Genomic DNA, 23471 nt, shown 5'->3' with positions numbered 1-23471 from the left:
AGAGCACATGGAACCCCAACTATTCACTATATACATATTAATAATTTAGATGAGGGAACTAAATATAATATCTCCAAATTTGGAAGGTGGGATGGTGAGCTGCGAGCAGGATGCAAAGATCCTTCAGTGTGATTTGGACAGGCTGAGTGTGTTTGGGCATATGAATGGCAGATGCAGCATAATTTGGATAAATGAGAAGTTATCTATTCCAATTGCAAAAACAGGAAGACAGATTATTATGTGAGTGGCTATAAATTAAGAGAGAGGAATGTGCAATGAGACCTGGGTGTCCTCATACATCAGTCACTGAAGGTGAGCATGCAGGTGCAGCAGGCAGTAAAAATGGTGTGTTGGTGTTCATAGTGAAAGGATTCACGTACAGGGACAGTGTACTGTGAAATTGTACCGAGACATGGTGAGACCATACCTGGGGTGGGATTTTCTCAAACAATTTCTCGCCTTAACTGCAAGAAACATAGAGGATGATTCTCCCAAACGTGCTGAATTGGCAGGAAAACTGTTCTAAATCTCACCGTTCTGACAGTTCAGCTTCTCACCTGAATCTCTGCCCACTAAAGAAGGCCCAGTCAGGAATCTCATTAAATACCTGTGGGGGGGCGGGATCTATTCGCCCTGGGTTTGACAGTTCTGGAGCTAGTGGCCCTGATCTGTCAGACTCCCTGTTTGCTGACTAGCTCAATCGCAGCGCTGCCCACCGCCCCCCCCCCCCCACCCTCCCCCCGCAACAACCTGATCGCAGCCCCCACAGCAATTCCAAGGCCAGCCCTTGACCTCCTCCCGCCCCAGAGCATCCGATGCCCAGGCTCCATCCCCCAGCAGTGGCGGTCCCCCCACCCCTCACCCAGCTCTGGGAGATGCACATGCGTTCCCGCACATGTGCAACTCCCCACTCAAAGCCGCACGTTCGCGTCTCCCAGCCGGACCTGCCAGAAAAGTGGCAAAGGGAGAATCGTGGCCAGAGTGTGAACAGCGTCGGTCTCTCAGGCATGATCCACATCGCGACCTTTTGACACTCAGTCATTTGTTTGCTGAGTTGGGAGTTTGATGCCTTGAGTGGGGTGGGAAGGGAGGGATGGAACCTAAACACACCAATGAAACTGGCTTCAGAATACTCGACTGCCGTGTAATGAGGGCACCCTGATCTCACAGTGTACTGGAAGACCCTCTCCAATCTCCCACAGACAACGGACCTCCTCTCTTCATCAGCGGCATGTGCTCTCCCACCCTGACACGGGTCACCCGCAATGGGGCATCAGGATCCTCCTGATGGGCACCCTGGCTGACTCCTGACATGCATCCCCTGGCACCACCTCCCCCTCCCCACCCCCTGACATGCCTAACCTGTCATGACCTAACCCTGCGTAGCCCCTCTGCACAATACCCCCACTCCTGGCACACCGGTGGTATTTGATGTCTGCAGCCATGGTGCCTAGTGGCCACTGTCCAATGGGCATTTTCCAATGGGCAATGTCTGGCCTTGCCCCCGACCACCCAGGGGCCTTGATGGCCTCTGAGCCGCCAGCCTCCCCGCCCGCCTCCCGCCGCCGCAATCAACATCACCAGCTCGCCATGTCTGCGTAAGTGCAGAGCAGTAGTGATTTGCACCAATGGGACAGCTCGCTGGAGAGGTGGGAAGTATCCAGGGGGGGGGAAAAGCATGTATGCTGAACTTCTAAATGATATTGAAATCCACACAATCTCATGCCAATAAGCTTTGTGCCCTTTCTGGGTGTGAAGTGATTTACGCCATTAGAAAGGGGCCAGGAAGGTAGCAAACCATTTTGTGCCAGGCGCAAATCAAATTTTTAGCATCGCACAATATTTTCCCAACTCGTCGCACTTATCACCAGATACAGCAAAGTGGTAAAATCCCAATGCTGGAATATAGTGTGTAGTTTGGGCCCCCCGACCTGAGGAAGGATGTTCTTGCTGTAGAGGGAGTGCAGAGACATTCAAGGAGAGATTGAGTCAGTGAGGATCATATTCACTGAAGTTTAGAAGAATGAGGAGGGATCTCATAGAAACCTATAAAATTCTAACAGGACTAGACAGAATAGATGGAGGGATGTTGCTCCCAATGGAGGGGGAATGCAGAACCAGGGGTCACAGTCTAAGGATACGGGGCAAACCATTTAGGACTGAGATGAGGAGAAATTTCTTCACCCAGACAGTAATCAGCCTGTGAAGCTCATTATCACAGAAAGCAGTTGAGGCCAAAACGTTGAATGTTTTCAAGAAACAATTAGATAAGGCAAAGGAGATCAAAGGATATGGGAGGAAGCTGGGATCAGGCTATTGAGTTGGATGATCAGCCATGGTCAAAATGAATGGTGGAGCAGGCTCAAGGCCTTCTCCTGCACCTATTTTCTGTGTTTATAATGCTCAATCTATACTTGCTGCAATGAATCTGTGGAATTCATTGTCACAGAAGGCTGTGGAAGCCAAGTCATTGAAGGTATTTAAGACAGAGGTAGGGAGGTCCTTGATTGGTAGAGAAATCAAAGGTTACAAGGAAGAGGTGGGAGAATGGTGTTGAGAAACATATCAGCCAAGATAGAATGACGGAGCAGACTTGAGAGGCCAAACAACCAAATTCTATTCCTATACCTCATCGTCTTAAAATATATTTCTCTGTATTTCTTTCTCTCACTCTGTTGCTCTCTCTTAGTTGCTCTCTCTCTCAGTTGCATTTTCTCTCTCTGTTGCTCTTTTTCTGTCTCCGTTGCTCTCTCTCTCTCTCTCCGTTGCTCTTTCTCTCTGTCAGTTGCTCTGTATCTCTCTATGTTGCTCTCTGTTATTTTTCACAACACACTCTCTCACTTTCAGTACTTTCTCTGTATCTCTCACTCTGTCTCTCTCTGTTTCACTCATGGGCCTGCATTTTACCCAGCTAGTTTATTGGGGAGGGAGTGTGTGCGGTGTTGGGATGAGGCAAGTGTAGGCCCACCCTGCCACCTTGCTGCCTGCTCCCGTGCTACTCATCCCCATAACAGAGTAGGTGGACAGACACCAAGACTGGCTGGCAGCCTACCATACAACAATAAATAAGTAAAGGCCAACTGAGCTTGTTAAACAAGTCAATTAACTCCGATAATAGACTGACCACATCGTCATGGACAGGCTCATGAAAGAATGGAAAGGAACTCTGTCTCTCTTACAGTCTCTCACACACTCACGCTCTGACTCCCTTACACACTCTCACACATACTCTCTGTCTCTCTCATACTCACTCTCTGACTCTCTTACACTCTCTCTCGCGCACACTTTACCATTTTCATTCTAAGGCCCGATCGCTCACTGGTGGGGGGGAACAGATGGATCTCTGATGGGGGGAGGTGGGGGAGGAGGCCCAATCACTCACTGGTGGGAGGAGGGGAGGAGCAGATGGAACTCTGATGGGAGTTGGGAGACAGATCTCTGGGGCGTCCGCTGCCACTTTGCTGGTGATGGGTGGGGGGGGGAGAAGGGGGCAGGGGTGGCGATCGGTCTGGGTAGCGGGGGGAGTTGATAAGGGGGACAGGATGTGTTTGGGGGCCATCGCTCCCGCTTTTCAGTCCCGGAATACTTTCTCCGCTCTCTGCAGCCCAGGAGCGATCTGACACGGGAGCGCTTTTTCAAATATTTTTCTAACTGTGCATGTGCAGTTCAGAGCTCCGATCATTTCGGCCGTGCTAAGCCCCATTCACAGCGCGATTCAGACCTGTGATTTTTTTATCAGGCTGAGCGCATATGGGTGTAATGCAGATCTGACTTAAAAATCTGCTTTCAAGCCCCCCCATATGCATTCACCCTGATAAAAATATCATGGATCTGAATGGCGCTGTGGGCGGGATTGAGCACAGCTGAAATGATCGGAGCTCTGAACTGCGTGCACACAGTTAGAAAAATATTTGAAAAAGCGCGCCCGTGTCAGATCGCTCCTGGGCTGCAGAGAGCGGAGAAAGTATTCCGGGACCGAAAAGTGGGAGCGATGTCCCCCGCACACATCCTGTCCCCCTTATCCACTCCCACACTACCCACAGACATTGCTGTCCCCCTTATCCACTCCCGCCACTACCCAGACTGATCGCCACCCTGCCCCCTTCCCCCCCCCCCCCACCGATTTGCCCGCAGAGTGACAGCGGACCCCTCCCACACCCCCACCAGAGACCCATCTCCCTCCACCACCAGAGATCCATCTGCCCCCTTCGCCCCCCCCCCCCCAACCAGTGAGCAATCGGGACTCCCCCCTCCACCCGTGCCCCCCCCACTAGAGATACATATGACCCCCCCATCAGAGATCCATCTGCCCCCCCCCCCCACAACCAGTGCCTCCCCAACCCCCCCACCCCACCAGAGATACATCTTATCTGCCTCCTTCCTCCCCCTCTCAGAGAATGATCTGGTCTCACTCCCCTCGCACCCCCCCCTCAAAGAGAATGGGCTGGCCCCACTTACTATCACCCCCTCCTCCAGAAAATAACCTGGCCTCACTCACCCCTCACAGAGAATGGTCTGATCTCACTCATCACCACGCGCACCCCCCCCCCCACCCCGCGAGAGGAACGTCTGACCCGCCTCCTATTCCCTCATTGCCAGACAATGATCAGCCCTCCCCCTGCCTCCCCAACCAGAGATACCTCTGACCAGCCTCCTCCTCCTCCTCGCCCACTCCAACCAGACAATGATCTGGCCTCACTCCCGTCCCCACCCCTCCAACCAGAGAATGATTTGACCCGCTTCCCTCCTCACCCCCCTGCTCCCAACGCCCCCCCCCCCCCACCACCACCACTGATCTGAGTTGGAAGCACTGAACACACTTTCAGCAGTTGGAGCGCCCGATTCAGACTTTTATACAACAGGTTCATTTTGGCACGATTCCAGAAAGGCGAACGCGACAGTAAAGGGGGAAATGCTGATCAAGTTGGGCGGGCAGTTCATTAATTCAATTTAAATGCGTGCAAATGCATTTAAATCACAATTGCGCCCATTTCGGGTGCAAATCAGATTGCTGTCATTCCTGGGTTTCGGTAAAGTGGCAATCTGTACAGACACGGATCGCGTTACCAGACTAACACCTGACTTTACCCATGCTTTCGTGCCCGAAAACAGGCATGATGCAATGGTAAAATCGGGCTCATTCACTCTCTGACTCTCTCACAATCTCTCTCACACGCACTCATTCTCTGGGCCCGATTTTACCAACAATTTGTACCCGTTTTCTGGCGCGAAATCTTGGTAAAGTTGGGTGTGAGGCCCTTATCGCGATTTGCATCCGAGTCCACACAGATCGCCACTTCACCAAGACCCACAAATGGCGGGGATTTGTTCCGCGCCCAAATTGGGCGCAACGACGATTTACATGCATTTGCATACATTTAAATTGAATTAATGAACTGCCCGCCCAACTCTATCAGCATTTCCCCCTTTACCACCGTGTTCAGCAATCTGGAACTGAAACTGTTAGGGACCTGCTGAGTAAAAGTCTGAATTGGGTGCTCCAGCCTCTGAAGAGCGCATTCAGTGTTCCCAACGTCCCTCTGACTCAGGCCACTGATGGGGGTGGGGGTGGGGGTGGGGGTGGAGGCAGGTCAGGTCATCCTCTGGTCAGCGGGGGGAGGAGGAGGAGGAGGTGGGCCGGATGGATCCCTGGCGGGGGAGGCCATGGGGGAGTGCTGATAGCTGTCTGATGGTGGGGGGAGGAGGGGGGTGCGGGCGGGGAGGTGGGTCAGATGTTCTTTTGGAGGGGAGGGAGAGTGAGGCCAGAGCATTCTCTGGGTGGGGGGGGGCGGTGGGGGAAGTGAGACAAGTTTGTTGTTGGAGGTGGGGGAAGAAAGTGAGGCCAGATCGTTGTCTTGGGGGTGGGGGAGAAGGGAGGCAGGTCAGATGGATCTCTGGTGAGGGGAACAGATGGATCCCTGGTGGGGGGGCAGGGGTGGTGATCGGTCTGGGTAGTGGGGGGGTGGATAAGAAGGGCAATGATGTGTGTGGGTAATGGGGGAGGTAGATAAGGGGCACACACACACATCACTGCCCCCCTTATACACCCCCACCACTACCCAGACCGATCGCCACCCCTGCCCCCCTCTCCCCCCACCGATCGCCCACAGAGTGGCAGCGGACCCCCCGGCCCCCCTCCACCAGAGATCCATCTGTCTCCCCCGAGATACCGCTCCCGCTTTTCACTCCCGAGCTGCTTTCTCCGCTTCCTGCGGCTCGGGAGCGATCTGACACGGGCGCGCTTTTTCCAATTTTTTTCTAACTGCGCATGCGCAGTTCAGAGCTCCGATGTTGTGACAGTGCTAAGCCTCGCCCACAGCGCGAATCAGACTGGAGGTGGGCTGAGAGCGTATGGGGGCTCCTGAAAGAGGATTTCTACTATGCCCAGAATCGGCACTTAGAATGAAAATGGTAAAATCGGGCCCTCTGTCTCTCTCACACTCGCTTACATACTCACTCTCTGACTCTCTCACACTCTATCTCACACTCTCACATACACTCACTCTGTGACTCTCTCATACTCACTCACTGTCTGACTCTCTCACAGTCTCTCTCTCACACTCACTGTCTCTCTCTCTCTCTCTGTCACACACACTCTCTCACACATTCTCTCTGTCTCTCACTCTCTCTCGCTCACACACATTCTCTGACTCTCTCTCTCGCGTACTTTCTGACTCTCTCTCACACCCACTCTCACACACACTCACTCTCTGACTCTCTCACTCTCACACTCACTCTCACCCTCTCTCAGTCTCTCTCACACAGTCTCTCTCTCTGACACACTCTTTCTCTCACACACACTCTCACTCTCTCTTACACATATCCTCTTGATACTCACTCTAATTTTCCCCCTCTGCCCTTTCTCTTCTTCCCCCTCTCCCCATCCCCTCTCTCTCTCCATCCTTTCTCTCTTCTCCATCCCCCCTCTCTTCTCCCTCCTCCTCTCTTCACCTGTCCTCCTCCTCACCTCTCCCCCTCACCTCTCCCCCCTCTTCTCCCTCCTCCCCCTCTCTCCCTCCTCCTCTCTTCACCTGTCCTCCCCCTCACCTCTCCCTCTCACCTCTCTGTCTCCTTTCTTTCATCCCCATGTCACGATTTGTTTCTCCTGTAGGTTCTGCAATCTGTATACAATGGGGATCGGGACCGTGCGGTGCTGGTGATTGCCCACCGCCTCAGTACGATCGAGAGAGCTGACCACATCGTGGTGCTGGAGGATGGCATGGTGGTGGAGCAGGGCACTCACCAGGAGCTGCGAGATAGTGGTGGCTGTTACCAGAGGCTGCTCCGCAAACACTTCCAGGGCTTTGGAAAAGAGGTGACACAGGAAGAGATGGATGGAACGGAGAATTTGCAGGAGTGTATCCAATTGAGTAATGGGCCGACTGTATGAGGCTGGGGCGGAGGGTTGCGGGCACAGCAGAGAGACACAGACAGAGGTCAGACACAGCCAGACACAGACATAGCCCAGACACAGATGGAACCTTGATTCAGTCAAAGGCCAGACACAGATGGAAGCCTGATGCAGACAGACACCAGTCTGAGATTTGTACTCACTGCCACTCTGTGAATCTATGTACTGAGTAAAGGAACAGGTATTCCTCTGCATTGTAAACAGTTTGTTCAATGATTTACCTTTGAACGTTTGATGTTTCTGATGTTATTGATGTAGATACTGTTCAATAAAGTTTTTTGCTGAAACTATTGTATAATTAGATCTAATCCATAGGGGGGGAAAACTGCACTAAAATAAACATTTCCCCACTGAAAAATCCTGTCTAATACCAAATCCTCTCTCTGGTCCACATTCTTCTTCTTTTTCTCACATCATATTTGCTTCTTTTGCAAATTACTTTAAATCTGTGCCCTCTCATTTTTGATCCTTTTACGAGGAGCAAATCTCCCTATCTACCCTGTCCATCCCTCTCATGATTTTGAATATCTTGATTAAATGTCCCCTCAGCTTTCTTCTCTTCAAGGAAACAGCCCCATCTCTCCAATCTTTCCTCATGACTGAAGTTTCTCATCATTGGATCCATTTTTGTAAACTTCTTCTGCACTCTCCAGTGCGTTCACATCCTATAGTGTGGCAGCCAGAACTGTACACAATACTCAAGCTGAGATCTAACTAATGTCTTGTATAAATTCAGCATAACTTAAGACCATATGACATTGGAGCAGAAATAGGCCACTCGGCCCATCGAGTCTGCTCTGCCATTCAATCATGGTTGATATTTTTCTCATCCCTGTTCTTCATAAACCTGATCCCCTTATTAATCAAGAACCTATCTATCTGTCTTAAAGTCACTCAATGATCTGGCCTTCACATTCTTCTGTGGCAGAGTTCCTCAGATTCACCACTCTCTGGCTGAAGAAATTCCTCCTCATGTTTTAAAGGCCCCTTCAGCCTGAGATTGTGCCCTCTGGTTCTAGTTTTTCCTACCAGTGGAAACATTCTCTGCGTCCCATCTATCCAAGCCTCGGCATATCCTGTAAGTTTCAATAAGATCTAACCTCATCCTTCTAAATTCCAACAAGTACAGATCCAGACTCCTCAACCGGTTCTCATGTGACAAGCTCTTCAGCCCAGGGATCATTCTTGTGAACCACCTTGGGACATGTTCCAAGGCCAATACATCCTTCCTTAAATATGGGGCCCAGTTGACGTGGTATATATGGACTTTAGTAAGGCGTTTGATAAGGTTCACCATGGAAGCCTTCTGCAGAAAATGCAGATGTATGGGATTGAGGGTGATTTAGGAAATTGGATCAGGAATTGGCTGGCGGATAGGAGACAGAGGGTGGTGGTTGATGGTAAGTATTCGTCATGGAGTTCAGTTACAAGTGGTGTGCCTCAGGGATCTGTTTTGGGGCCACTGCTGTTTGTAATTTTTATAAATGATCTGGATGAGGGTATAGTTGGGTGGATTAGTAAATTTGCTGATGACACCAAAGTCGGAGGTGTGGTAGATAGTGAGGAGGGGTGTCTTAGTTTACAGGGAGACTTGGACAAGTTGCAGAGCTGGGCCGAGAGGTGGCGGATGGAGTTTAATGCGGAAAAGTGTGAGTTAATTCACTTTGGCAGGAATAACGGATGTGTAGAGTATAGGGCTAACGGTAGGACTCTGAATAGTGTGGATGAACAGAGGGATCTAGGTGTATGTGTACATATATAGAGCATAGAACATAGAACATTACAGCACAGAACAGGCCCTTCGGCCCACGATGTTGCGCCGACCAGTTAAAAAACAACGACCCTCTAACCTAAACCAATGCCTTTCCATCCATAAACCTATCCACGGATCTCTTAAACGCCCCCAAACTAGGCGCATTTACAACTGCAGCATAGATCCCTGAAAGTTGGGAATCAAGTAGATAGGGTTGTTAGGAAGGCATACGGTGTCTTGGCGTTTATTGGTAGGGGGATTGAATTTAGGAGTTGCAGCGTCATGTTGCAACTGTACAAAACTCTGGTGCGGCCGCACTTGGAGTACTGTGTGCAGTTCTGGTCCCCACATTATAGGAAGGATGTGGAGGCATTGGAGAGGGTGCAGAGGAGGTTTACCAGGATGTTGCCTGGTATGGAGGGGAGGTCCTATGAGGAGAGACTGAGGGATCTGAGGTTGTTTTTGTTAGAAAGAAGGCGGCTAAGAGGGGACCTTATTGAAACATATAAGATGATTAGAGGTTTAGATAGGGTGGATAGTGATAGCCTTTTTCCTCGGATGGAGAAAGCTAGCACGAGGGGGCATGGCTTTAAATTAAGGGGGGGTAGTTATAGGACGGATGTCAGGGGTAGGTTCTTTACCCAGAGGGTGGTGAGGGATTGGAATGCCCTGCCTGCTGCAGTTGTAAATGCGCCTAGTTTGGGGGCGTTTAAGAGATCCGTGGATAGGTTTATGGACGGAAAGGGTTTGTTTTAGGTTAGTGGGTCATTGTTTTTTAACTGGTCGGTGCAACATTGTGGGCCGAAGGGCCTGTTCTGCGCTGTAATGTTCTATGTTCTATATATTTTAAAACTGCTCACAATACTCTAAATGGGATCTGACCAGAGCCTTATACAGACTCAGAAGTACATCCCTACTTCTGTATTTTAGCTCTCTCGACATGAATGCGAACATTGCATTTACCTTCCTAACTTCCCACGAATTCTGCACATTAACCTTAAGAGAATCTTGCACAAAGACTCCCAAGTCCCTTTACGTTTCTGTCTTCCGAAGCATTTTCCCATTTAGAAAATAGTCTATGCCCCCATTCCTCCTTCCAAAGTGCATAACCTCACACTTTTCCACATTGTATTCTATCTGCCACTTCTTTGCCCTCTCTCTAACCTGTTCAGGTCCTTCTATAGCCCCCCTTGCTTCCTCAATACTACCTTGTCCCTCTATGTTCCTTGTTCTTGTACTCTGTGTCCCTATTAAAAAAGCTCAGAATGCCATATGCTTTATTAACTGCTCTTTCCATCTATCCTGTCACCCTCAATGACCCCTGCACCACATTGAACTTCATCTGCTGACTATCTGCCCACCCATCAATTTGTCCATGTTCTTTTGAAGTTTTACATCATTCTCTTGAATGGTTTACAATTGTTCTAAGTTTTACATCAATAAACCTGAACACCAAGATCTAGATCATTATATATGTATATCAGGTGGCAGAGTGATTAGCACTGTTGCCTCACAGCACCAGGGACCTGGGTTCAATTCCTGCCCTGGATCACTGTCACTGCATGCTCTCCCTGTGTCTGTGGATTTCCTCCAAGTGCTCTAAAGATGTGCAGGTTGGATAGATTGACAATGCTAAACTGTCTCTTAGTGTCAGGGGATTAGCAGGGTGAATAAATGAGTCATGGGGCCTGGTTGGGATTGTTGTCAGTGCAAGCTCTGCAATGGCATCTTTCTACACTTTAGTGATTCGTTAGAGTTTAGAAGAATGAGGGGAGATCTCATTGAGACGCATAAGATGATGAATGGGATGGATAGGATAGAGGTGGAGAGACTCTTCCCGCTCAAAAAAGACAGTAGGACTAGGGGGCACAGCCTCAAGATAAAGGGGAGGCGGTTTAGAACGGAGTTGAGGAGGAACTTCTTCACTCAAAGGGTGGTGAATCTCTGGAATTCTCTGCCCGTTGAAGTGGTGGAGGCTGCCTCGCTAAATATTTTTAAGAAGCGGGTTGATGGGTTTTTGATAAGAGAGGGGATTAAGGGTTATGGGGAGAGGGCGGGAAAGTGGAACTGAGCCACGACAGATCAGCCATGATCTTATTGAATGGCGGGGCAGGCTCGAAGGGCTAGATGGCCTACTCCTGCTCCTATTTCTTATGTTCTTATGTTCTTATGATTCTATCAGGAAAAGCAAGGGTCCCAGTACTGACCCCTGGGGAACACAACTAAAAACATTCCTCCAGCCCAAAAAAAATCAATTGACTGTTACTCTCTGCTTCCTGTTATTCATTTATTATTTTGTATCCACATTACTACTGTCCCTTTTATACCATGAGCTATAACTCCTCTTGCAAGTCTGCTGTGTGACAGTGTAACAAATGACTTTTGTAAGTCTGTGTACACAACATCAACAGCATTATCCTCATCGACCCTCTAATAAGTCCAGAAGTCGTTGGTGAGGCCACATTTGGAATATTGTGTTCAGTTCTGGTCACCTCACTATAAGAAGGATGTGGAAGCATTGGAGAGAGTGCAGAGGAGATTTACCAGGATGCTGCCTGGTTTGGAGGGTAGGTCTTATGAGGAGAGGTTGAGGGAACTGGGCTTTTCTCTTTGGAGCAGAGGAGTATGAGAGGTGACTTAATAGAGGTTTATAAGATGATGAGAGGGAGTGATAGAGTGGAAGTGCAGAGATTATTTCCTCAGGTGGATGTAGCTGTTACAAGGGGACATAACTATAAGGTTCACAGTGGGAGATATAGGAGGCATGTCCGAGGTAGATTCTTTACTCAAGGGGTGGTTGGGGTGTGGAATATGCTGTCTACTGTGATAGTGGAGTCGAACACTTTAGGAACTTTCAAACGGTTATTGGATAGGTACATGGAGCACACCAGAATTATAGAGAGGGGATAGCTTGACCTTGGGATTGTGCTGTGCTGTAATGTTCTAAGTCAGCTGTAAAGAAACAGTGCTTTATTGCACAAAATAAGGCAAAGTAAACAAACTGGTCCCAACCGGGACACTGCAACACTCAAGATCCTGCTTTATACAGGGCTCGATATATTGTCTCCACTGGTTAGTTAATTACAAATCCCCAGGAAGCTCATATTTAACAAGTCCCATGAGGTGGTCAATCAGCAGCTCCCCATGTAACACTTGGGGGTTATCACAGACCTTTTCTATTATCTTAAAGACTTCCAGTTAGTTAGTTAATTTAGGAAAATTTAATTTTGATAATTATTGACAATGAGTTTGTAGTTCTGGCATGAGTTAAATAATCAAAGCATGTCAACCCAATATGGTTTCATGCTGCATTATGGGATGTCAATCTTTTTGACTAAACAATTAAAGTAAATCAGATTAACTGAGGGACAAATTAAAAGGGAACCACTCAAAACAAAAGACAAAGTAGAAAAGAAATTTAAAACAAAAATCAAATTAAAATGTGATTATTGGGTCAATAATACACCCCAGCCCTTGCAGTGCCCAATGGGCACGGAAGGCCTCAATAGTGCCCTTGGACACCGCGTGCTCCCTCTCCAGGAACATCCGGCTGCAAATGTAGCTGCAGTACGGGGCAGTCAGGCAGGACAACCAGCTCAGTCGCCTGCTGCCTGGATCAGGAGCGGGTTCATGAGGAGATCCTCCTCCTTCCCCACCCGCTCCACACTGAATGTCCACAGATCAGGAGCGTGGCACTAAAGTGCAAACGAAACATCAATAAAAAGTTTATAAGGTAACTAAAAAGGGAGTGCAGTCTATAACATTGAACATAGACACGGCCCATGGACTCCGCAAGATCGCAAGAAGGGCAAGTTTCTTAGGAGCCCGGGATCTGGTGTAATCTACAGTTGTATAGAAATGCTGCATGCACCAGCCTCCACCCCAGGCCTCCAAGAAGGTGGCAGAGGATCCCTCCATACAGGGACCTCCAATGAGACCTCCGGATGGCAACAAGGCCCATCAATGTGTATCTGGGCAATAGTCAAGGACGCTGTAGTGAAAGGTGTGCAGCAACGCCCCTTTCAGGAAATGTCTCTGTGCTATGACAAAGAGCATGGAGGGCATTTCCATGCAATGACTCAAACTGTGGGGCGCCTGACCTGGGCAAGGGAGTCTAAGCTTGGGGCCAATGTGGAATTCCATCTGAACAAGGATATGCTCTGATGGGATCCCACACAGTTAAACTTTCTCGAGACCATATGTGACTTTGGGTCCGAGCGCAATTGTTCTAAGATCTTGGATGGCTTTGACTGCCAGTTGAACACCCACCACTGCACACTTGGCGAGCTCGTGGCTTGTCTTCCAGCCCACTCCTCCGCCACCTAGCATGTCCCCAACCCTGGTCACCCTGGCATCCATAGCCCTCCTTCCTCTCTGCCAGCCACCTGAAGTTGTATTGGCAGAGGAGTGGATTCCTGAGCAGCAATTCCTGAATGATAGCCATTATTCCAGACAGGGGAGGGCTGCAGTGCAAGGTGACCCTGTTCCAGACTTTGAGAAGGTTCTAGCAAAAGACAGGCAATGCCTGCAGGGGGTTCCAAAGACCCTCCAGGTATATGCACCAGAGATGCATGCCATAATTCAGGCCATGCACCTGGCTGAAGAAATACATTGCTAAGGCACACCATCATGGAGGAGGCTGAATGTAAGTGTTGGCGCTTCGGGTCTGAAGACCGAAGATAATGCTGCAAGATGTCAACGTTGAATAATTGCTGGTGTGGAACTGTTCACCTCCCCTGCAATTAAATCTGATTAACTCCATTCTTTACATTCAGAGACATGTCAGTGCAGCTCACTCCAGCCCCTAGAGGGAGGAAGGGCAGACCAATGAGACTAAAGAGCTGGTATGAATCATCTGTTGCTGGGCAGAGTCTGATAATTCAGGTTGCTTCCAGACAGCCCAGTAGGGAAACAGCTCTCTGCTGCCACTGTGGAGAAAGGAGGATCTGCAGCGGTTGGCGAATAGAGAGACAGGGCAGGTCTAAGGTCAATGTCCCCATGGATAGGGGGCAAATAGTGTTGGGGAGGGAGCAGATTAAAATTCCCAGACAGAGTCAGATATGTTTGGATGCTTATAAATGTGTAGGGTGAGGCTTCTGGGCCTTTTGCTTAAGTATCAGATCAAAGCCAAAATCAGATGCAATGCTTTTCTTATCAGCTTGGATCTAGTTTGTCTCTCTTGTGGGGACCATAAATTGAACAAAGAACAAAAACAGCCCGAGAAACAGGCCCTTCGGCCCAACGAGCCCGCACCGCCATTTTAACATTACGAGTCCCCCCTCCACCCATGACCCTTATCTATGCTTATGGCATTCCACATTGAGGGAAAACTAATTTAGGGACAATTTATTACCTCCAATCAGCCTAATAGCACATCTTTGGGCTGTGGGAAGAAACCGGAGCACCCGGAGAAAACCCACGCAACCACGGGGAGAATGTGCAAACTCCCACTGACACCGGCCCAAATCCATGTGTCTGCACAGCAATCAGTGATAGTCACTGAGCTGTCGTCTTGCCCAGTATCTGGTCCAGTTTAAGCGTACAAATTGGATTCAATTTGAATTTAGTTTTTGGATAGGGCCCACGCAGTCCGCTCTAACTTCAAAAATAGAGGAACAATGTATAAAGCAGTGAAGTGAGGTGAATAGGGTTGGTGATCAGCAAGCTCAGGTGTACATGACAGTTACTGTCCATTTAAGAGAAGATGGACTGGGCCCCTCATTATCTGGTGTGTAAATGGTGAGTGACTGCCACAATCCAATAGTGCTGGTGCATAGTCGGATGGTGTTTTATCCCACTTTTCCGTCATTTCTTCGTACTTCGTTTATTCCTCACCGCATTGTCCCCCAGTACCCCTGTCAGCAGCTCCCATGCTTCAACTCCAACCCCATCAACTTGAGGCTTCATGTGCAAAACATCTTTGTGCCCCAGATGTGGACAACCTGGTGGCATTGTGGTGACAGCAAGCTCGCCAGACAGCTCCTCCATATTGGACGATAAACCTGGGGCAATATAGCAGAGAAGAGGACTACTCAGCCGATCTGACCTTTGGTTACAGAGTGAGCATTCCAATGAGTCCTGTTCCCCACATTTGTCCCACAATTCTGTGACTCAATCCTATTCTGATTCATATCCAGCTCCATTTTGAAACTTATTATTGAATCTGATTCTACCTGCCCATCTGGCAGATCACAACACCTCACCAAGCTTTTTTTTAATTCATTCATGGGATGTGGGCTAGGCCAACATTTATCACCTATCTCTAATAAATAGAGAAGGTGGTGGTGAGTTGCCTTCTTGAACAGCTGCAGTCGCTGAGGTATAGGTGCACCCACAGTGCTGTTAGTGAAGGTGTTGCAGGATTTTGACCCAGTGAAGGCAATACATTTCCAAGTCAGAATGATGAGTGACCTGGAGGGGAACCTCCAGGTGGTGGTATTCACAGATATCTGCTGTTTTTATCCATCTAGGTGGTAAAGATCCTGTGTTTGGAAGGTGCTGCCTAAGGAACCTTGGTGAGTTCCTGCAGTTCACCTTATAGATGATACAGACTTCTGCTACTGTTCATCGGTGGTGGAGGGAGTCGATAGATAGAATAGAATGAAAGGTTATTATTCATAGAATCCCTTCAATGCAGAAGGAGGCCATTCGGTCCATCAAGTCTGTACCGACCACTATCCCACCTAGGCCCCATTCCCGTAACCCCACCCATTTACCCTGCTAATCCCCGAACACTAGGGACAACTTAGCATGGCAATGCACCTACCTGCAGATTGTCGGACTGTGGGAGGAAACTGGAGCACCTGGAGGAAACCCTCACAGACATGGGGAAAACATGCAAACTCCACATAGACAATCACCTCAGGCCAGAATTGAGTCTGGGACCCTGGTGAGGTGAGTCAGCAATGCTATCCACTGTGCCACCGTGCTGCACCACATTTGTGAATGTGATGCTACTTTGTTCTGGACAGTGTTGATCTTCTTGACTGTTTTTGGAACTGCAAGTGGAGAGTATTCCTTCATACTCCTGGCTTATGCCTAGTAGATAGTGGACAGGCTTTGGGGAGTCAAGAGTGAGTTATTCACTGCAGGATTCCTGGCTTTTGACATGGTCTGGTGGCCACATATATGGTGAATCCAGTTCAATTTCTGGCCAATGGTAACCCCATAGATGTTGATGTGGGGGGCAGTGGTGGGAAGGGTGGATTCAATAATGGTAATGTTAGTGAATGTCAAGAGATAACCGTTAGACTCTGTCTTGTTGGAGATTGTCAGCCTGTAGGTGTTGTGGGGTGTGGGTGGGTGTGGCTGTTGTTGAGGGTGAGTGTTGATTGGGGTGAGGGTGAGTGTGTTGATAGGGTCAGAGTGAGTGTTGATTGGGTTAAGGGTGAGTGTGGGTGTTGTGAAGGTGGATGTAGATGGACGAGAGGCTGGGTGTAGGTGTGGATGGGAGTTAGGGTGAGTTGGGGAGTTGTGGGGGGTGGGTGAGTGTGAGGGTGGGTATCGGTGGAGGTGACAGTGTGGATGAGGGTGTTTTGGGGGTGAGCGGGGGGTGTTGTTAGGGTGGATGAGTGTGAGGGTGGATATGGGTGGGGGTGAGGGTGGGTGTTGTGGAGGTGGGTGGGGGTGTTGTGAGGGTGGGAGGGTGCAAGGGTGAGGGTGGGTGTGGATGAGAGTGGGTGTTGTGAGGGTGCTGTGAGGGTGGATGAGTGCAAGGATGAGGGTGAGTGTAGGTGGAGGTGTGGATGTGGGTGTGAGTGAGAATGGGTGTGGGTGACAGAGTGTTGTGGAGGTGGTGGTTGGTGTTGTGAGGGTTGCTGAGTGTGAGGCTGAGCGTGGGTGGGAGTGTGGCTGGGGGGAATTCGCTGTCACAGGCTAGGGGGATTTTGGGACATTTCAATTTTCTGAGCATTTTCCACTTATAGAGCCTTCAGGCTGCCAGCTGACTACAAACCACAAACTATGCCTGTGAGAAAAACAGCACAAAACAGAAAGTAAAAGAGTCCTCAGTTTGGAAATTGCAGCAAAAAACCAAACATTGCGACAGTAACAAACCACAGATTAACAAACGCTCAGAAAAACAACAGGAAAGGTCAAGACTTTGTAAAAATAATACAAGGATGATTGAAGAAGATGTTGCAGTAAATATCGAAATGAGAGTTTAAAAAGAGAGGAAGAACTCCTTGCATATTTACTCCTTCGTCAGGGCAGAAAGCTGATTAATCTACGCCCTGAACTCTAACCCATAATTATCAGAGTTGTTTCTCCTGCAATGCATAAAGTCTTTAATAACTTTCATATCAGTTTCTGTTGATGTTGGCGTAGTAATTGGGTAAATTCCCCCAAATGATCAAATTGTCCTTGCAGCTTCTGGCTGACCTTGATGTAATGGTTGAGACAGTTTGATAATAATCTATTGACCACATACTTCTCTTACTTATAAAGAGTTTGCACACACAAGCAGATATTTGTAGCAAGGATTATAGAAGAAAGGATGTTGCTCCCTCATACAGTTTTAGTATAATGGGTGAGAAAATCAGGATTAAATCAAGAGGTTCCAAGTGAGAGGGGAAGGATGCAGAGTAGATATGATTGCCATTGCTCAATGATAGTAAACTGAGAGTTCAAAGTGAACAGATAATGGAGCTTACACTGATAAAACTATTGGCTGGTCACTGAACATCTGAATAAGCTGTACCCAATTGTGGGAGAGTCATGGGAAAGTAGAACTAGAGAGTTCGGACACACGGGCGAACCTCTTTTAGAATTGATTTCATTCTTTCACAGGGTGTTGGTGCCGTAGGTCAGCATTTATTATCAATCCCTAATTTCCCTTGAGAAGGTGGTGGCGAGCTACCTTCTTGAACCGCTGCATACCATGCGGTGTAGGTACACCCACAGTGCTGTTAGTGGGGGGAGGCATTCCAGGATTTTGACCCAGCAACAATGAGGCAATAGCGATATATTTTGATAGATATGGTCATGGGTTTGGAAGGTGCTGACTAAGGAACCTTAGTGAGTTCCCGCAGTACATCTTATAGATGTAATAATTGAGCGGTCGTACAATTACTTGCCAGGAGATAGTAATTGATTTATTTATTGAGAGAGAACTATTTACTAGGGAGGACAACGAAGATCTCCATGCTCTTCAACTCCCGAAGGTCGACAATTGAGTTTAAATGCCGATTACCAACTGCCGCAACGTAAGCTTGAAATTGCAGTCCACTTCCTCGGAACACGAGTTTGAACTCAAGTTCGACTGCGGCTCTGCCCACTGGGCTCCACAGCCGCTCCGCATTCCCAAACTCCAGCTATGCCTCCACATATCACGCTCTGCAGCATTTTAACATTACACATGGCTGTCAGTGGGCATCAGTGATGGAGGAACTGAACGTTTATGGAAGGGTAAGTAAACAAGAGGCTGCTTTGTCCTGGATGGCCTTGCGCTTCTCGAGTGTTTTTGGAGCTGCACTCGTCTAGGCAAATGGGGAGTATTTCTGACTTGTGCCTGTAGATGGTGGACAGGCTTCTGAGGTGTCCTATCTAAGGAGGTATCTCTGGGACACGCTTTATTATTCGCACTCACACTGGACAGTTATGGGTTGACTGTACATTTCTGTTGTGGTTGGCAGCAGCTAAACTTTTTTTCTGATCGATTCAGGTGAAGAGTCAGTCCTGACTGAAATCATACGCATTGCTCAATGAATTCCTTGTTCAACCCTGGGTTTGTGGATTGATCAAGGGTATCACTGGCTGGGTCAGCATTTATTGCCCATCTCTAATTGCATTGAACTGCATAGCTAGGCCATTTCAGAGTGGCATTTAAGAGTCAACCACATTGCTGTGGGTCTGGAGTCACATGTAGGCTAGCAGATTTCCTTCCCTAAAGTCATGATGTGGAAATGCCAGCATTGGACTGGTGGGCACAGTAAGAAGTCTCACAAAACCAGGTTAAAGTTCAAGATTTATTTGGAATAACCTTGATTGGAACTTCCAATTACCTGATGAAGGAGCAGCTCTGTGAAAGATTGTGATTCCAAATAAATCAGTTTGACTTTAATCTGGTGTTTTGAGACTTCTTACTTTTCTTCCCTAAAGGATTTTAGTTCAATATTACAGGCACTATTACTGAGACTAGCTTTAGATTCAAGATTTATTAGATGAATTTAAATTGTAGCAGCTGTCATGGTGGGGTTTGAACCCATTGCCCCCAAAATATTAGCCCCAGTCTCTGGATTACAAATCTAGTGACATTCCCTCCCTAACGGCATTGTGGGAGAGTCATGGGAAAGTAGAACTAGAGAATTCGGACACACGGGCGAACCTCTTTTAGAATTGATTTCATTCTTTCACAGGGTGTTGGTGCTATAGGTCAGCATTTATTATCAATCCCTAGACGGCAGTGATTCAAGAAGGCAGCTCACCACCACCTGCTCAAGGGCAACTAGGGATGGGCAATGAATGCTGGCCAGCCAGCTACACCCATGCCCTACGAATGAATAAAACATTATCACAACACCACCATCTCCTCATGCTTTTCATTTCGCCAGATGTCTCAAAGCACTTTACAACCCAATAACTTTTTGAAGTGTAACTACTGTTTTAATGCAGGAAACACAGTAAATATCTGTGCAGAGCAAGATCCCACATCCAACTACATGGTAAGAGGCAGACAATCTACCTTTCAGATATATATTGGCCTGGAGACTGAGAGATACCCTTCTTTGGAATAGTGCACCTAGGCATGCAGACGTGGCCTGGGTTTAACATCTGATGTGGAGATGCCAGCATCGGACTGGGGCAAACACAGTAAGAAGTCTCACACAGACCAGGTTAAAGTCCAATAGGTTTATTATCTCAAACAGACCATTGTCCACAGCAAACTATCCAGCCTTCAGGAGAACAGTGACCACGACGACACACAACCCTGCTACAGCAACCTCTGCAAGATGTGCCGGATCATCAACAAGGATGCCATCATCTCACGCGAGAACATCATCCACCAGGTACACGGTACATACTCTTGCAACTTGGCCAACATTGTCTACCTGATACGCTGCAGGAAAGGATGTCCCGAGGCATGGTACACTGAGGAGACGATGCAGACGCTATGGCAACGGATAAATGAACATCGCTCGACAATCACCAGGTAAGAATGTTTGCTTCCAGTTGGCGAACACTTCAGCGGCCACGGGCATTCAGACTCTGATCTTCGGGTAAACGTTCTCCAAGGCAGCCTTCATGACAACATCGCAGAGCCGCTGAGCAGAGACTGATAGCCAAGTTCCACATACATGAGGACAGCCTCAACTGCATCTGGGGTTCATGTCATACTATCTGTAACCTCCACGACTTACCTGGGCTTGCAAAATCTCACTAACTGTCCTGGCTGGAGATAATACACATCTATTTAACCTGTGTTTAACCCTCTCTCTACTCACATTGCCTGTTCCTTTAAGTCTTGATTACCTGTAAAGACTCGCATTCCAACCATTATTTTGTAAATTGAGTTTGTGTCTTTATATGCCCTGTTTGTGAACACAACTCCCACTCAGCTGAAGAAGGAGCTGCACTCCGAAAGCTAGTGGCTTTTGCTACCAAATAAACCTGTGTTTAACATACAATCCCAAAGATGGCTCCTCAAACTGTTCTACATTCACTCAGTGAGTACCAGCCTTGATTTATGATTCATAGGTTCGTAGATATTTATAGCGCAGTAGGAAACCATTTTTCCCATCAAGTCCATACTGGTCAATAAACATTTGACTACAGGAATCCCATTTTGCAGCTCTTGTCCCATAGCTGTCTAGGTTATGACAGCACCAGTGAATATCTGAGAATCCCTACAATACAGGAGGAGGCTAATTGGCCCATCGAACCTGTACTAACAACAATCCTAGCCAGGCCCTATCCCCCATAATGCCACATATTTACCCAACTAATCCCTTAACACTAAGGGACAATTTAGCATGGCCAATTAACCAGACTTGAGCATCTTTGGACTGTGGGAGGAAACCAGAGCACCCGCAGGAAACCCACACAGACAGGAGGAGAACACGTAAACTCCACACAGACAGTGACCCGAGGCTGGAATTGAACTCAGGCTCTTGATGCTATGAGGCAGCAGTTCTAACCATTGTGCCACTGTACTTTATGCCACAACAGTTTGTTTACCATTTACACAGATGATCTAGAGGAGGGGGCTGAGTATAGGGTAACGAAATTTGCTGATGACACGAAAATGAGTGGAAAAGCAAATTGCGTGGAAGGCGCAGAAAGTCTGCAGAGAGATCTGGATAGGCTGAGTGAGTGGGTGAGGACCTGGCAGGTGGAGTATTCCCTACTTCTCCTCTCTCTCTTCCCCCTTCCTCCTCACCCCTCTCTCCCTCCCATCCTCTCTGCCTCTCTCCCTCCTTCACATCCCCCTTTCTTTTTTCTCCCTCAGCCCCCGTGTCTGGTGGCGGTTGAGTGGCAGCACTCACGTTGGTGTTCAAGGACTTGGGAGACCTTTAGTTCTTTGCCAAAGTCATTGAAGTTTTGCTTGATTTTGTTTTAGTGGGTGGAGGTGATATTGTTGTAGTGAGAGAGAGAGAGAAGTAGGGAAGCAGGTTAAATATTCCTACAAATAGGCAGCGGTAAAATGGCCACCTTTCATTTCTCGCACGTCTGGTCCAAACCAATTCCTGTATCTGGGGTCTCCAGGTTGAAGAATTGCCTGATTGAAGTATTAACCAACTGCTGTATTCTCAGTAGCAATTGAAGTGAAGCCATGGAGGTGTCACTATCCAGCCCCTGTGCTTTGGTGACCCACATGCTCTTACCCGTGTCCATGTTTCCAGAAAGCTTCCAGCCCGCCCGCTGTGGACCACCTTCATTGTAACCTTATCCCCTTGGCCTCTAATCCAGGCCAAGAGGCAGAAGCAGAGGTGTCATCTACCAGTTGGACGAGTGCCCAATTTTCTGTTGTAGAATGAATGAAGGTGCTTCCCTGAGCAAATGCAGCAGGACTGGCTGTGAGTGCTTATCCGCATCAGAGACAGGTCAGTGCTTCCACTGAAAAGCCTTCCTTTGAGCAGGTCGCTGAATCTTTAATGTTATTTTCAGTGAAGAAGGGGTGTTGGCAACAAAGTGGGGACTACAAACTGGGCTGGTGTCTTCGATTCTGGCTTTACTTTGAGTGAATGTGATCTCGGAACAAAGCTAATTTCCAAAGCATGTCTTACCCAGGTGTTGCTCAGTGGTTGCTGGTCTAAATGCAAATTGTTGGGTGAAGCTTCCAGGGCTGGAGATGGGCTCTTACTGTGCATGAGCCCCCAAGTTGTGGAATTCCACAGTGTGGGCAACACGGTGGTTAGTGCTGCTGCTTCACAGCGCCAGGGACCTGGGTTCAATTCTGGCCTCAGGTTACTGTCTGTGTGGAGTTTGCACGTTCTCCCAGTGTCTGCGTGGGTTTCAGTCGGGTGCTCCGGTTTCCTCCCACAGTCCAAAGATGCGTGGGTCAGGTGGATTGGCCGTGCTAAATTGACCCAAGTGGTCAGGGGAATTAACAGGGTAAATGTGTGGGGCTATGGGAGTGGGGCCTAGGTGGGATTGTGGTCAGTGCCGACTCGATGGGCCGAGTGGCCTCATTCTGCACTGTAGGGATTCTATGATAACGTTAGCAAATGTGAGGTTATCCACTTTGATAGAAATAATAGTAGGAGGGATTACTATTTAAAGGGTGAAAAGCTGCAGCATGCTACGGTGCAGAGGGACCTGGGGGTCCTTGTGCACGAGTCGCAAAAACCCAGCCTGCAGGTGCAGCAGGTGATCAAGAAGGCGAATGGAATGCTGGCCTTTATAGCGAGGGGGATAGAATATAAAAGCAGGGAGGTCTTGCTGCAACTGTACAAGGCACTGGTGAGGCCGCAGCTGGAGTACTGTATGCAGTTTTGGCCTCCTTATTTGTGAAAGGATATATTGGCCATGGAGGGAGTATAGAGAAGGCTCACCAGGCTGATACCAGAGATGAGGGGATTAGCTTATGAAGAGAGAATGAATAGACTGGGTCTGTACTCGTTAGAGTTTGAAAAGCTGAGGGGGGATCTTATAGAGACTTACAAGATAACGAAGGGGCTAGATTGGGTAGAGGTAGAGAGATTCTTCCCGCTTAGAAAGGATAGCAGAACTAGAGGGCACAGCCTCAAAATAAGTGAGGGGGTGCAGTTTAGAACGGAGTTGAGGAGGAACTTCTTCACTCAAAGGGTGGTGAATCTCTGGAAATCTCTGCCCATTGAAGTGGTGGAGGCTACCTCATTGAATATATTT

At 48.3% G+C, this 23471-nt stretch overlaps 1 protein-coding gene across 2 annotated transcripts in view; it reads left to right on the top strand.

The window, feature by feature from the left end:
• Positions 1-7692, top strand: part of tap1 (transporter 1, ATP-binding cassette, sub-family B (MDR/TAP)) — a 50090-nt gene extending 42398 nt beyond the window's left edge. For both annotated transcript variants that reach the window (XM_080196069.1, XM_080196068.1), the window contains exon 13: positions 7112-7692. In XM_080196069.1, the coding sequence (XP_080052195.1) occupies positions 7112-7390 (279 nt within the window). In that variant the 3' untranslated portion in view covers positions 7391-7692. The remainder of the gene's footprint in view (positions 1-7111) is intronic.
• Positions 7693-23471: the final 15779 nt, after the last annotated feature.

This window comes from Carcharhinus amblyrhynchos, chromosome 9 (assembly GCF_965287045.1).
Source record: "Carcharhinus amblyrhynchos chromosome 9, sCarAmb.v2.hapA, whole genome shotgun sequence".
Taxonomy (NCBI): Eukaryota; Metazoa; Chordata; class Chondrichthyes; order Carcharhiniformes; family Carcharhinidae; genus Carcharhinus; species Carcharhinus amblyrhynchos.
Note: the sequence above shows the minus strand (reverse complement) of the source record. Positions and strands in the feature narration are given on the sequence as shown.